This window comes from Panthera uncia (genome assembly GCF_023721935.1).
Source record: "Panthera uncia isolate 11264 chromosome D3 unlocalized genomic scaffold, Puncia_PCG_1.0 HiC_scaffold_9, whole genome shotgun sequence".
NCBI lineage: Eukaryota > Metazoa > Chordata > Mammalia > Carnivora > Felidae > Panthera > Panthera uncia.
The window spans coordinates 4,704,754-4,717,889 of NW_026057587.1; the positions used below are offsets into that span (position 1 = coordinate 4,704,754).

At 65.4% G+C, this 13,136-nt stretch overlaps 1 protein-coding gene across 1 annotated transcript in view; it reads left to right on the forward strand.

Annotated features, from left to right (window-relative positions):
* The window catches only part of LOC125915022 (fibrosin-1-like protein), a gene marked incomplete at its 3' end in the record, with an annotated part of 20,762 nt that extends 7,632 nt beyond the window's left edge, over positions 1–13,130 (forward strand). The window contains exons 3-17 of the mRNA XM_049620645.1: positions 1,414–1,459; positions 3,994–4,321; positions 4,402–4,622; positions 5,322–5,390; positions 5,561–5,775; positions 6,564–6,614; positions 6,803–6,898; positions 7,432–7,500; positions 7,669–7,698; positions 7,901–7,972; positions 8,841–8,973; positions 11,016–11,093; positions 11,297–11,380; positions 11,640–11,844; positions 12,740–13,130. Of these exons, the coding sequence (XP_049476602.1) occupies positions 1,414–1,459; positions 3,994–4,321; positions 4,402–4,622; positions 5,322–5,390; positions 5,561–5,775; positions 6,564–6,614; positions 6,803–6,898; positions 7,432–7,500; positions 7,669–7,698; positions 7,901–7,972; positions 8,841–8,973; positions 11,016–11,093; positions 11,297–11,380; positions 11,640–11,844; positions 12,740–13,130 (2,088 nt within the window). The remainder of the gene's footprint in view (positions 1–1,413; positions 1,460–3,993; positions 4,322–4,401; positions 4,623–5,321; positions 5,391–5,560; positions 5,776–6,563; positions 6,615–6,802; positions 6,899–7,431; positions 7,501–7,668; positions 7,699–7,900; positions 7,973–8,840; positions 8,974–11,015; positions 11,094–11,296; positions 11,381–11,639; positions 11,845–12,739) is intronic.
* Between the last annotated feature and the right edge of the window lie 6 nt (positions 13,131–13,136).

Consider the following 13,136-nt stretch of genomic DNA (forward strand, 5'->3'; position numbering starts at 1 on the left):
CCCCAGCACCAGGTGTTCTCTGGTTGTCATAGCGGCTGGCCTCGTGCCCTCCGGTGTCACCGACGCCTGGCCACACCCACCAACAGCAGCCGGTGAGAGTGCGGCCCAGGGCCTCTGCGCACGCTGGAGAGGCAGTGGTCCTGCAGCCAGGGGGCACGCGGGTTGGGGCGATGGCTGAAGACCTCAAGGTTTCCTTTTGGGCTGATGAAAATGTCCTAAGCCTCACCGAGGGGACAGTGCTGTGAATACACTAAAACCGCTGAATTGTCACCTTTGACAGGTAAATTGTATGGCATGTGAGTTTTAGCTCAGTGAAGCTGTTTTTATCTTAATTTTTAACTCTGAAATCGAGACTCGAGATGAGATCAAGAGGCGGACATTTAAGCAACTGAGCCACCCAGATGCACCACCGGTGAAGCTTTTTTTTTAAAAAAGTCAACTAGTGGGGTGCCTGGCTGGCTTGGTTGAAAGAGCGTGCGACTCTTGGTGATCTCGGGGTTGTGAATTCGAGTCCCACGTTGGGTGTAGAGATTACTTAAAAATAAAATCGTTAGGGGCGCCTGGGTGGCTCAGTCAGTTAAGCATCTGACTCTTGATTTGGGCTCGGGTCACGACCTCACGGTTCGGGAGTTCGAGCCCCACGTCAGGCTCTGTGCTGAATCCTGTTTGGGATTCTTTCTCTCTCCCCTCCCCACTCGCTCTCTCTCAAAATAAATAAATCCGTGATTTAAAAAAATAAAATCTGTAAAAAAAATCAAGTAGCAAAAAAAGGTCTAGTCAGGGCAGTCTTAATGGAGCTCCTTCCCATGAGCCGTGGCAGAGGTCTCCACCCAGGACCACGTCCTCACCCCAATATCCTGCAACCCTGCGTGCACGTGGGTGTCTCCCCAGGAGGAGAAGCTCATAGGTGGGGTCCATCAGAAACCACTTGGAGTGGAACGCTCCTCCCTGGACAGCCGATACCTCGTCACAGCCGTGGTCCCCAGACCTGTGACTTGGGCCAAACCGTGACCACATTTTGTCCCGCGGCCCATTCGGTCCCAGGCTCTGCTCCCTCCTCCAGGCCCAGGCCCGGCGGAGTCATCGGGTCCCTGGGTCTAACACTGCCAAGAGACACCCAAGTCCCAGGTCCCAGCCCCCCACTGGCAGGGCCACCCTGAGCCCCCACATCTCTGCTGAGCAGGGCGTCCTTGGTTCACAGGCTGAGTGACCTATGTGCCCACTTGCTCAAAGCTGGGCCTGGGCATACTCGCCCTCCTCTGTGGAGGCTGTGGGCACAGGAGGACACATTCTTCCCAGCCCTCGCAGGCACAAAACCTGCCCAGACCTGTTTCCTGGGGGCCGGGGTAAGAGCCTAGTTCACCCCAGGCCCTCAGCTCCCTCTAGTTTCTGATCCTCCTCTCTGTCTTCCAGGCATCTGTGGGCTCCGAGAAGCTCTTTGCCCCAGCAGCCGATAAAGGTAAGCACGTTCCTTAGCTTCACCTCCTGGCCTCTAGGAAGGGACAGGACACACTCCTGAAGTCATCATCGGAGGGAGCAGTGGGCCTCTCAGGGCAAGAGAGTGGGCTCCAGGTTAGGCGCTATTGTGGGTCGGATTCTGGATGCAGAGCCTGAGGCAGGAGTTAGGTGCTATGATTTACAGCCCCCCCCAGCGAAAGCCACAAGGAAAGCAGAAGTCAGGATCAGGGCCAGCACTGGAAGAGTGGTTCCCAAAGTGGGGTTCCTGCCCTTTCCCCGGGACTGTTAGTAGTGCATGTTCCCAGACCCTCCCCCAGGCTCACGGGGTCAGGTGTTCTGGGGACAACTGGCAGGTCATGGTTTGGGGCCTGCTGAGGCACCCCTGCCACAGTGTAGGCTGGCCACCAGTGCCACCACTGCAAACGTGACTCACACTGACATGAAGTGACTAGACTCCCTGCACAGCAGCCCTTCCTCTGGCCGGTAGCCCCCATGCGGGTGGCACAGGTGCACAGCATTTCATGGTGCCCCAAAGCTGTCCTGGGCAGCACTGCTCCAGAGAGCGAACGCCCCGGCATCCAGCCATTCAAGGCCAGGAGGGGCCTTTGTAATCCAGCCTGCCAGTACCAGCTGTGGCCCAGGGGGGGCTCACTGGACCCAGCACGGAGAGGGGGCCCTTTTGCTCGGAAGACTACATCCAGATATGACTGCACAGGACGGGCTTTGCGGCACATGCAGACGGGCATCTGCAGCAACAGGTCCCATGCAGCAGGGTACAGCCTCCACGTGCTTTCAAGTGGAGAAGGCTCGTCCTCGCTCGAGTCAGAGCATTTCAGCCAAGCATCCAGGGTTGGGGATGCCAGACAGGTCCAGGGAGAGAAAGGCACTCTGCTGGCATTTCACACTGGGGGTAACACAGAACTGTCTCCTTTTCGACAAACGATCACGAGCTGGGCAGCTCAAGATGGACAGACACTTACCCTCTCAACAGGTTTGGAGACCAGAAGTCTGAGGTGAAGGTGTTGGCAAGGCCACACTCTGAAAACTCTGAGGTTCCTTCCTGCCTCTTCGACTTCTGGGGGTCTCTGGGCTTGTGGCCGTATCCCTCCCACCTCCCTGGCTGCCGCCTCCTTTTCTCTTACAAGGGCACTCATCCCTGGATCTAAGGCCCACCCCATTCCAGACTGATGTCATCTCAGAATTCTTAGCTTGGTGACATCTGCAAAGACCCTTTTCCCAAATTCAGTCACATCAACAGGTAGTAGGGATTACAGCTTGGACACAGCTTTTTGGCACAGTTCGGCCCACTACCGGGTCCCTCACTGCTGCAGGCAGAGCTCAGGAAACCAGTCGAGGCTTTGAGGGGCCTCGGCAGGTGCACACCCGGGGTGATCAAGAGTTGCTCGTGCTTTCCCAGTGAGGGGAGAGGCTCCAGGAGGGCCAGAGGGTTGGGGCCACCGGTCTGCATGGCCCACACCTGCCTCTTAGGTGGCTGCTCTCACTGTGCAAGGGGCCGGCCGGCCCCCGCAGGCTGTTGTGTGTGGGCAGAGGCCGTGCCGTGACCCATGGGCTGAAGCCAGCAGTGCTCGCTCCCCGTTCTCATGGCAGTGCTAGCGGCGGTGGCCTCCCCCTGGTTTGCCCCTGAGCAAACCGATGAGGTGGTGGCTCAGGAGGGAGATGTCACTGTAGAGGACGCAGGAGGAGCCATTTCCTGCTGCCGCCTGTTTCTGCCAGGGAAGAGACTCCCCAGCAGTTCCAGCAGAGTCCTCGGGTCTCGCTGCTGGCCTGGGTCCCACAGCCATGTGGCTGCAGGGGGGATGGGCCCCTGGAGGACGTGAGGTCCGCCAGCAGCCCAAACAGGGTGACCACACTCAGCGACCTGATTTCCACTCCTGGGAAACTGGGCTGCCATCCCCTCGAGGCAAAGCCTCCTCTGGCCTGGACACATGCCCTCTGCCTAGCCTGCTTAGGGTATTTCTTAACCTACTGGGCCCCAGGGGCATGTAACCTGAGACACTGCCTGGAAAGGAGGGTTTGGAGTGAGTAGGTGGCAGTTCAAGGTCATGAGCACACCTGAGCACAAACGCTGGGTTCCCAGGGAGCGGCCTCAGGTGGACCTGCCGGGGTAGGTGATGAGGGACAGCGGATGTTGGGGGGGGGGGGGTGCAGCAGCTTCCTCCCCCCAGGTCATGGGCCTAGAGAGGGCTCAGGCTATGGGTCACCCGGGTGGTTCCAGAAAAAAGGTCACTAGCATGCGTGTCGCTCGGTCGCAAGGGCAACAAGTGGAGGTGCAGCCGAGGCCGGGAAGCACAGGTTCGGGGCCGGAGCTCTGCTGGGGCCGATCCTGTGCTGCCGTTCGTCTCCCTTCCGTGAAGTGGGGTCGTGAGGCCCGCGCAGGGATTGCTGCGGGCCCTCTGCGCGGGCAGCCCTCCTCCTCCCCAGCTCCCCAGCCGCAGCCCCAGCCCTGCGCGCTGGGGCGAGGGCAGGACCTCGCCGCGTGGGCCCAGCTCACTCCGCCCTCTCTCTCTCCCGCAGGCCCCGCGCTGGGCGACGAGGCCGAGGCCAAGGCCGGGGCACCGCCCAAGGTCTCGGGCCTGGAGCGCAGCCGTGAGCTGAGCGCGGAGCCGCCGCCCTTCCTGCCTGCCGTGCGCAGCCCCGCACCCCCCGCCGGCCCCGCGCCGGACGCCCCGGCCAGCCCGCCCTGGCCGGTCAAGAAGGAAGCCCCCGCCCTGCCCCGCCTCACCCCGCAGCCGCCGCCAGCGCCCCCGCAGCCCCGTGCCCCGCTCCCGACGCACGTGCCTCTGCCCCTGGGCGCCTTCGCGGGCCCCGGCCAGGCCGCGCACAACGGCCTGCACAGCCTCAGGTGGGCGGGGTCGGGGTCGGGCCGGGGGGCGGGGCCGCGCCGTCCCCGCGCGCAGCCACTGAGCCCCCGCGTCCCCGCAGCAGGAGCAGCAGCGCCAGCAGCAGCGCCAGCCTCGGGCTCGCGAAGCACGCGTCCCTGTCGCCTCTCGGGCCGGGCCCCCACCTGTCTACCTCACACTTGGCGCTCCGCTCGCAGGCCCAGCACCAGCACCACGCGGCGGCCATGTTCGCCGCCCCCCCGACACTGCCCCCGCCCCCGGCGCTGCCGGCCAACAGCCTGGTCATCCCAGGACACCCTGCCGGTAGGTGCTGGCTGGGGCCGGGGTCGCTGTCCCCCTCCACTCTGATCCTGGCCTCTGGGCAGGTGGGGAGGCCTCGCCCCGGGGAAGGGGTGCCGGCTCCTGAGGCCCCCACCCCGCACCTGCCGAAGGACCCCATGGACAGATGGCAGGGCTCTGGGCCCCGCAGGCTGCCTTTCCCAAGGGGGCCCCACCGCCCAGTACAGACGCGGCGTCCTGCCTGCACCTGGGTCGTGCACGCGGCCACACCGAGCCCTCGGCTCCGCCCCGAGCCCTGGCCAGGCCCGGTCAAGGGGAGGGGCGCCTGGAGCTGCTCCACTGCCAATAGGGACTTCCAGGACCTGCTCGTCCCTCGTGTGGCAGGGTCTGTGGGGGGCGTGTAGAGCGCGTCCTGGAGTAGGAGGGTCTCCAGGTGAACCGCGGCCGTCTGGCCTCTCTCCCCGTTTGGTTCCGGCAGGGCGCCCCCTTCAAAGCCGAACCTCGGGTCATTGAAGACTTCTTTTCCCGTGGGTCTTGTTTCCAAGTTCTTTTTATGATTCTGAGCGGCCCAACTCAGGTCTGGGGCAGCTCCGTGCCCCGGAATGGGACCAGGATGCTGGGCGGCGGGGCGGGGGTGGGGGTGGGGGGGCGGCGGGGCAGGGCTCCCCTGTGGCCGGCTCTGGGGGCCCCCCGGCGGCTCACGGTGTTCTTTCTTGCCTTTAGATGCCAGCCTGTTGATCTCATTCAGCCAGCCAATCATGTATTGCCAGCCTCATTCGGGGATTCTGATTGGTACTTGGTCACAGGCACCTCTCTTACCTCCACCCTGGGGCCCGCACCTAGCGAGCGGCCACCACGGCTTGGCCTGCCGAAACCGGGAGTGCCAGGTGACTATCCGCCTCGCCCCGCCGGGAGCCCGCGGCCGACGTGCCTCTCCGTCTCTCTCTCTTTTTCTCTTGTAGATCACGAGCTGCTCAGGCAAGAGCTGAACGCGCGTTTTCTGGTCCAGAGCGCTGAGCGGCCCGGCGCCCCCCTGGGCCCGGGGGCTCTGCTGCGGGCGGAGTTCCACCAGCACCAACACACACACCAGCACACACACCAGCACCAACACACATTTGCCCCCTTCCCCGCGGGGCTGCCCCCGACGCCGCTCCTGCAGCCCGCCGCACCCCCGCCGGTGCGTAGGCCCCCCTCCCCCCGCGCGCGCGGGCGGGCGGGCGGGCGGGGGCGGCCCGGGCGGCGGGACACACAGCAGGCACACGCAGACGCTCTCCGCACGCACGCAGGCCGACGCCGGCCCTTGCCGTCCGTCTGTCCCTCTGGCCCCTCCCTCTGGCCCCCCTCTGGGTGACGTCATGTCATGAGGTTCCCTGTCCTGGGCTTGGGCGGGTGCCCCCACATCCACACAGGTGATGTGGCCTTGGGGCCAGTTGTGCCCACACAGGGTCTGCAAGTCTCAGTTTGCAGCAGGTCCGGAGACAGGGCTGAGGGGCCGGGGAACCAGGATGCCCTCCCGTGGGGCCTGGGGCCTCGTCTCTTGAGCCAGCTGCTGCGTGGGGCAGAGTCTACCCCCACTAGGCTTTGCTGGGCGCTGGGCCAGTTTGCTGGGGGCATCTCACTGCTTGACCACTGGCCCTGGGCGCCCAACCCCCCGTCATGGCTGCAGCACCTCCTGGGCCTCAGGAATAGGTTCAGACTGTCCAGACCGGCCAGTTTGCAACTCCCACGGTGGGACCGTTAGAACAGGGGCCCCTTACTTAGATCCACCCAGTTTGAGAACCTGAGCCCAAGAGGCCAGTTCAAGGCCATTGGAAATGCCCTCAGGGAGCTGGCCGCAGACTACCAGCTGCAGAAGGCAGGACAGCCATCCGGGCCACTGGCTGACCAACGGGGACGCGGGTGCTGGGCCCCGTGGAGGGTGTGGGCAGGCTCGGGAGGCCTCACGTCCACCTCTTTCCCTTCCAGTTTGACAAATACGCACCCAAGCTGGACAGCCCCTACTTCCGACATTCCAACGTGAGTGTCCTTCGTGGTCACTGCACTGGTCCATGGGCTGGAGGGGGCGGGTGAAGGGTGGAGCCACGCCCTTCAGGCCTTGTCAGGGCACCTTCTGCCGAGTGCAGGGGGCCGGGCCCCACGGCCCCCACCCGGGATGTCCGTGCTCCTAGCGGGGCCCCCGGAACGCTCCCCTCTTTCTCTTGCAGTTTTTCCCATCCTTCTCTTCTGCCATCCCCGGACTGCCCACCCTGCTCCCACACCCAGGCCCCTTTGGGTCCCTACAGGGTGCTTTTCAGCCCAAGGTACCAGCTGCTCCTGGGGTGGGACAGGGTTCAGGGCACAGCGGGAGGCCCCACCACGCAGTCACGTGCTGCGATCCTAGTGTGGGGGTGAGCCAGCGTTCCGGGTGGGATGCGTCTGTGCAGCCCCGCGGCGGGACCCCCCGGTCTAGACGGCAGCAGGGTGGGGCACCAGGGGACGGCGGGAGCCATGCTTCATGCATGCTTATTCCTCACCTGGGCATGCTCAAGGCCAGGGTGAGGAGCACCGGGGCAGAGGTGAGGTCGTGTGGGGTGGCCGCTACGGGGCTGTCTGTGCCACAGGAGGCCCCGGGCAGGACTGGGCTTGCTTCTCTGACCCTCCCTGAAGCCGGGCTGTTTCAGCCCCCCAACCCAGGCATGACTGTGTCGGGAGCCCCTTCCCACCTTTGCAGAAACCCTTGGGCTGAGGATGTAGGAACCCAGGCCTCCCCTTGTGGGGTGAGGGGGGCAGTGTGGAAGGTGGACTTGGGCATCTGGGGTCTGCAGCTGTCTCACACCCCGTTCTCTCCCTTCAGACTTCAAACCCAATCGAGGTAACGGGTCGAGCCAGTGCTGTTCACACCCTCCTCCAGAAAGCCCCCGGGGTAGGTGCGACAGTGCCCGTCCCTCCCTGCGGTCACCCCAGCCGGCCCAGTGCCCCTCGCTGGGGGAGGGGGTGGCTGCTGTGGGGCATGTCCGTCCCCCACCGCCAGCCCTGGGACCCGGCCACCCCCAGAGCCTGGACCTAACTCTTTGTTCTCTCTCAACGGTAGGTGTCTGACCCATACCGGACGGCAGTCAGGGTGAGTGTGTGGCACGCGTCTGCGTGGACGTGCACGCCTCCTTGGGAGGAAGGGGTCTCGGGGAGGCCCGCAGCTGGGGAGGATCCTGGGTTCCGCCTGGATGGCCACAGGGGTGCCTGTGCCGGCAGGACTCTGGGGGTGGGGGGAGCAGGGTGAAGAGGTCCCCGCTGTGCAGCTGAGTGTGTGGCCCGCCCCGTCACAGAAACCTGGCAAGTGGTGTGCCATGCACGTGCAGATCGCCTGGCAGATCTTTCGGCATCAGCAGAAGACGAAGGTGAGCGCCAGCTGCTCCTGCTGCCGACGGGCAGAGCGCCAGGGCGTCCCTGATGCGCCCTTGTCTGGCTGGGGACCACGCAGGAGGACCCCGGGCTGTGGTTAGGGAGGGGTGGGTGGTGCCAGCTGGGGGACCCGCCCCCACCCAGACCGGGGCGGGGGCAGCCAAGGGCCTCGCCCCATCCCCACCCCGCCTCCACACATCTCTGGTCACACACACACGCCACCTCCCTGCGCGGCTTTCAAAAACCATCATGTCCCCGGGGCTACGAGAAGTCGGCAGGGGCTTGCCACGAGACGCTGGGTGCTGCCCTCCGCAGGTGTCCTGGCGTAACCCTGGGGGTGGGGAAGGGGCGGGGCGGCCTCCACACGCAGCAGCACTGTGGGGGTGCCCCCGCCTGGGCTGGGGGGGCCGCAGGGGCTGCGGGACCACAGTGGAACCAGGAAGCGCTCGCCCGGCCCCTGTGCCCGGTGTGGCCTTCAGCACTGAGGCGCGGGCTTTCTCGGTTTGTTTAACTTAGATAAATTTAAATGTTACTAGTGATGCCAAATTCAGTCACGGGGGAGCTTTTAAACACATTTAAAACAACGTAGGTACGTTTCAGCTCAGCTTTGCAAAATCTTAACCCAGGTAAAGTATTTCCAACGAAAAGGCAACATCCAAACCGAGATCTGCTTTAGCGTAAAACACACAGCTTTCAAAGAGCAGTTCACGAAACACCCCCTGCGCCCAGCACGCGTTGTCACGGCCGCACTCCGTGCTGAGTCACGAGGCCTCACTGGGACCAGTGCCCAGGTGGCGTCACACGCTTGGTGGTGGTCAGGGGCCGACCAGGCCGCAGGCCCAGCGCACGCTCTGTCCCTTTCAGCAGGTGCAGCTGGAGCCCCACAAGCCGGAGGTGGGCGCCAAGCTGGACTTGTCCAGCAGACCCCCCGCCCCGGGCGTGTTTGCCGGATTGCAGTACCCACAGGAGCTGGCCCGGCCCCTCTTCTCCGGCTCGGGTAAGGCGCCCCGTCCAGAGCACGAGGAAAGGGGGTGTCCGGCGGGCGGGGGCGTTTTTGCCTGGTCCCTCTGGCGGGTCTTGGAGCAGGACCCCTCTAGACGCTTCGGCAAAGTTTGTTTTGCTCACGCTGCAAGTCTGCCCCACCCTGCCCTCCGGCGGTCTCTGCCACTTGCCCAGGCTCTCCCTCGTCCCTGCTGAGGCCAGGAGGGCCAGGGGTCCTCCCGGCACCCAGACTGCCCCTCCCCCAGCCCCACCTCCCTCTCAGGAAGGGCTACCGCCTTCCTCAGAACGGCAGGACCCTGCCCCGAGAATTCCCGCGTCCGCCCTGCACTGCCGGGTGCCTGCTGTGCTGGGGCCCCAGGAGCACCCCTGGGTTCGAGGGTCACGAACAGCCCTTCCACCTCAGTAGAGGTCACCCCCACAGCTAGCACGTGTCACAGGGGAGGGACGCAGCACGTGGGCGAAGGGGAGAGGCATGTGGGGCGAGATCAGCGGAAGCCAGGCGCAGGGCTCGCCGTCCTATGGGGTCCCGGGACAACACGTGCTTCACAGGGTTGCTCACGGACCCAGGGCCCAGGGTGTTTGTGGGCACCTTGGCCCGCACACACCCAAACCACAGGCTCCCAGGAGGGCGGTGCTCCGTGTGAACCAGTGTCTGCACGAGTGAGCGAGGTTCAGGAGGGACTCCTGTCCGAGAAAGGGGAGAAACCTCCCTCCTGAGACCCGAGCTCCCGGACTCACGAGCAGGCCTTTCTGAGGTCAGGCCTTTCTGAGGTCGGCTGCCTCGGCCCAGGCTGTGTGCGCTCCCACGCGGTTCTCGTACCTCCTCAGGGACGGGCAGCCGGTCCAGAGAGCCCGCCCTGACCACCCTCCTCCACCCCCCCTCCCCGTCTTCACGCAGGCCCACCTCCACCCGCAGCCAGGTCGCACGGACACGCGTGGACAGTGAGGGTGGGCCTGTCAGCAGGCTGGGTGGATGGGCGCGGCAGGGTCCCCCGGGGCCTGCACAAGCGTGGTGGCTCGTCTCGGCCCCTGGCTCCAACGCCCTGGCGTTCTGCAGACCCCGTCTGGGCTTCAGTCCCTGGAGCCCCCGGGACGCGAGCTGGGTGTGCTCAGGAGCCTGGGCTCCCCACTTGGCCCCGCTGCAGCCCTGCTGTGCGGTCCACACGCCCAGGACATGCCCCCCACAAGGGGCGCTGTCCCGAGGCTATGGCTGGGGGATTCCCTCTCTGCCTCCGCCCGCCCCCCGCCCCCCGCCAAACAGCATGAGCTGGAAGCTGGCCCGTTGACTCGTTGGCCTTTTCTCGCTGCCTGTGCTCTTTCCAGGCGACGGTTCACCCCCACGCTGGTGTTCGCCTTCGTTAGCACTGGGCCAGCCACTTCTCGTTTCCTGATTTCCTGTTTGATTTCTTTGGCCCGGGGGTCATTCAGGACTGGGTTTAGCTTTCTGGTGGGGGAGCTCCGTGCCTGCGGCAGCCCAGCAAAAACATAAACGCTCCCCTGTGGGGGTCTCCCAAGATGGGGGACGCCGGAGAGACCGGTGGCCTCATCACTGGTCTTCGCCGGAAACCCACCCTCGAGAAAGAGGCCGTGTGTCCCACCCTAGCGGCAAGGCCGGGCCCCTTGACCCAGTGCCCCTTCTCCACTTGCTGCCCTTGGGGTGGGGTCAGGGGGTCTCAGGAGAGCCAGGGCAGGGCCACGGATGAGTGGCAGAGCAGACACCTGTGGGCTGTGGCGGGGGACCCCACGGGAGGAGCTGCTGTCTTCAGCCGTGACACAGGCGGCTGTGCACCAGGACACTTGCGTGGCTACGATGACACATTAGCTTCTAGTTGGAGGTTCCCCGTCTGCGTTTTCAGGGCAGCCTTGAAGGCTCTCTGTGCCCCTTTCCCCAGGGGCTCCACCACCACCTGCCCCCTTCGGCGTGCTTCCGGTGGGAGGTGTGGACATCCCCAGAGGAAGCTGGGGTGGCCCCGCCTTGGGAACGAGCCACAAACAAGAGGCCCCGGTACATCAGGCTTCCACCACCCCGCCCCACAGGTGCAGCCCACCCCGCCACCAACCCGTTCGGACCCTCGGCCCATCCCGGCAGCTTCCTGACCTCTGGTCATCTGACAGGTAGGTGCTCTCAGGTCCCTGAAGTCGGCCTGGGTCTTTGCAGACCTCAGGGCTGGGGCAGGGGATGTCGGTGGGTGGGGAGGTGACCCTCAGATTGTATAGGTAGCAGTTGCTGGAGTCACAGCACAGGTCCTGGTGCACATGAGTCACATGGGAGCTCTGGCATGAGCCACGCAGAAGCCTGAGCCCCGCTGTCCCCACAGACCCGTTCGGCAGGTCAGGCACCTTCGGGGGCCTGGGGAGCCTGGGCAGCAACGCCTTCGGAGGCCTGGGGAGCCACGCACTGAGTGAGTGACCCCTGTGCTTGCTTCCCATTCACTTGCGTGCACGCCGGAGCTCCTCGTGGGTTTGGGCCACACCCTGACCCCTAGCTGACTGGTTCCCTCTGGCTGTCCCCCTGGGGTACACCTTCAGCACGTGGGAATGGAGTGCTTCCCCCCACCCCCCCCAGCAGCCCTGAGGTTCCACGGGGTGCCCTGGGCAGGGATGGGGCTCCTTGGGCAGAGGTGCAGTGGTATCCTGGCCTCATACCCCGCCCCCCTCCAGCTCAGGGCAGCGGCATCTTCGCCCCCAAGGAGAGCTCCGCACTGCACGGCCTGCCCAGCCCCCACGAGGCCTGGAACCGGCTGCACCGGGCGCCTCCCTCCTTCCCCACACCGCCCCCGTGGCCTAAGCCTGTGGACCCCGATCGGGTCTCAGCCCTGACCAACCACGACCGGGAGCCAGACAAGGGCAGGGAGGAGCGGGAGCGGTGAGTGGCACCCAGCCGGCTCCTGTGGCCTCCTGCCGGCTTTGCAGGGCTCTGCCCTGATGACCCCCCCTCGCTGCACCCTCAGGGCTGGGCAAGGCCAGGGGAGAGTCCCAGATGGGGCAGGATGTGGGCAGGGGCCATCCAGAGAGGGGAGGGTCCACCCCTGGAAGGAGCGGCCGGGACACTTGGCTTGTTGACCACAGTAGGCCCTCTGCAGGGAGCTCGGGTTAGCAGGGCCACGGAACCACCTGCATCTTCCAGGTGGGGGCCAGGTCTGGGAGGAGCGCCCATGGGGGAGTCCTCTGGCCGGGAGGATGCCCCTGGGCAGCAGGACTAGGCTGGGGCAGGGGAGGCGGGAGTCCTAGTCCAGAGTCCGCAGCAGAGTCTGGAATCTGAGGGTTTTTGAGCTGTGGCCGGCTGGCCGAGGGGACAAGAGCAGAGAAGCGTCCCCAGCCAAGGCCACGGTTCATACACCAGTCCTGAGAGCCGTGACCTCTTCCCTGTCCCCGGACTCGGCCTCGTGAAGGAGAACTAGGGTCAGCCATGGCCAAGACGGGACTCCAGGGTCCTACCCTTGCAGTGACTTTGGTTGGGCCCGACTTCCTCACTGAGGGTCTACCTGCCGGCCTAGCCGCCTGGGTATGCGGGAAGAGCTCTGCAAAGCTGGCTTCCAGCAGTTTATCGAGGGGAGGGAGGCGTGGGGTGTTGGGGGTCCTTCGTGAGGGTGTGGGTTTGTTACCATGTGTTGACAGACAGGGTGCTAAAGGGACCTCCCACCCCCACACACTCACCCCGAGGGATCTTGAGGTCCTGGAGGGTGGGAACTTGGCAGCAAACAGCTTGAAAGCGCCTCCTGGGCGGAGCCTGAGTGAGGTGTCTGTCTCCTCACTCCCAGGGACCTCCTGGAGAAGACGCGCCTGCTGAGCCGGGCCTCGCCCGCAGCTCCCGTGGGCTACGCGGTCAGCAGCTTCCTGCTCCGCGGCCAGGGCGAGCCGTGCCGGCCCGGGGTCCCTGCCGAGCGCGAGGCCGAGCCCCGCGTCAAGGAGAGCCGCTCACCGGCCAGGGAGGACGGCGCCAAGCCGGCCGCGCGCCCGCCGTCTCCCTACAGCAAGGCGGCCCTGGGCGACAGCCTGCGCCTGGCCGGCCTCCTGGGCCGAGAGCCGGGGAAGCCGCCCGAGGCGCCGGCCGAGCGGCCCCAGGGCGACGTGAAAGTCAAGGAGGAACGCAGGGAAGAAGGCGACGCGCCCGAGCCCCCCGGGGCCGGCCCGCGCCCCGCGCCCGAGCGCCCGCGC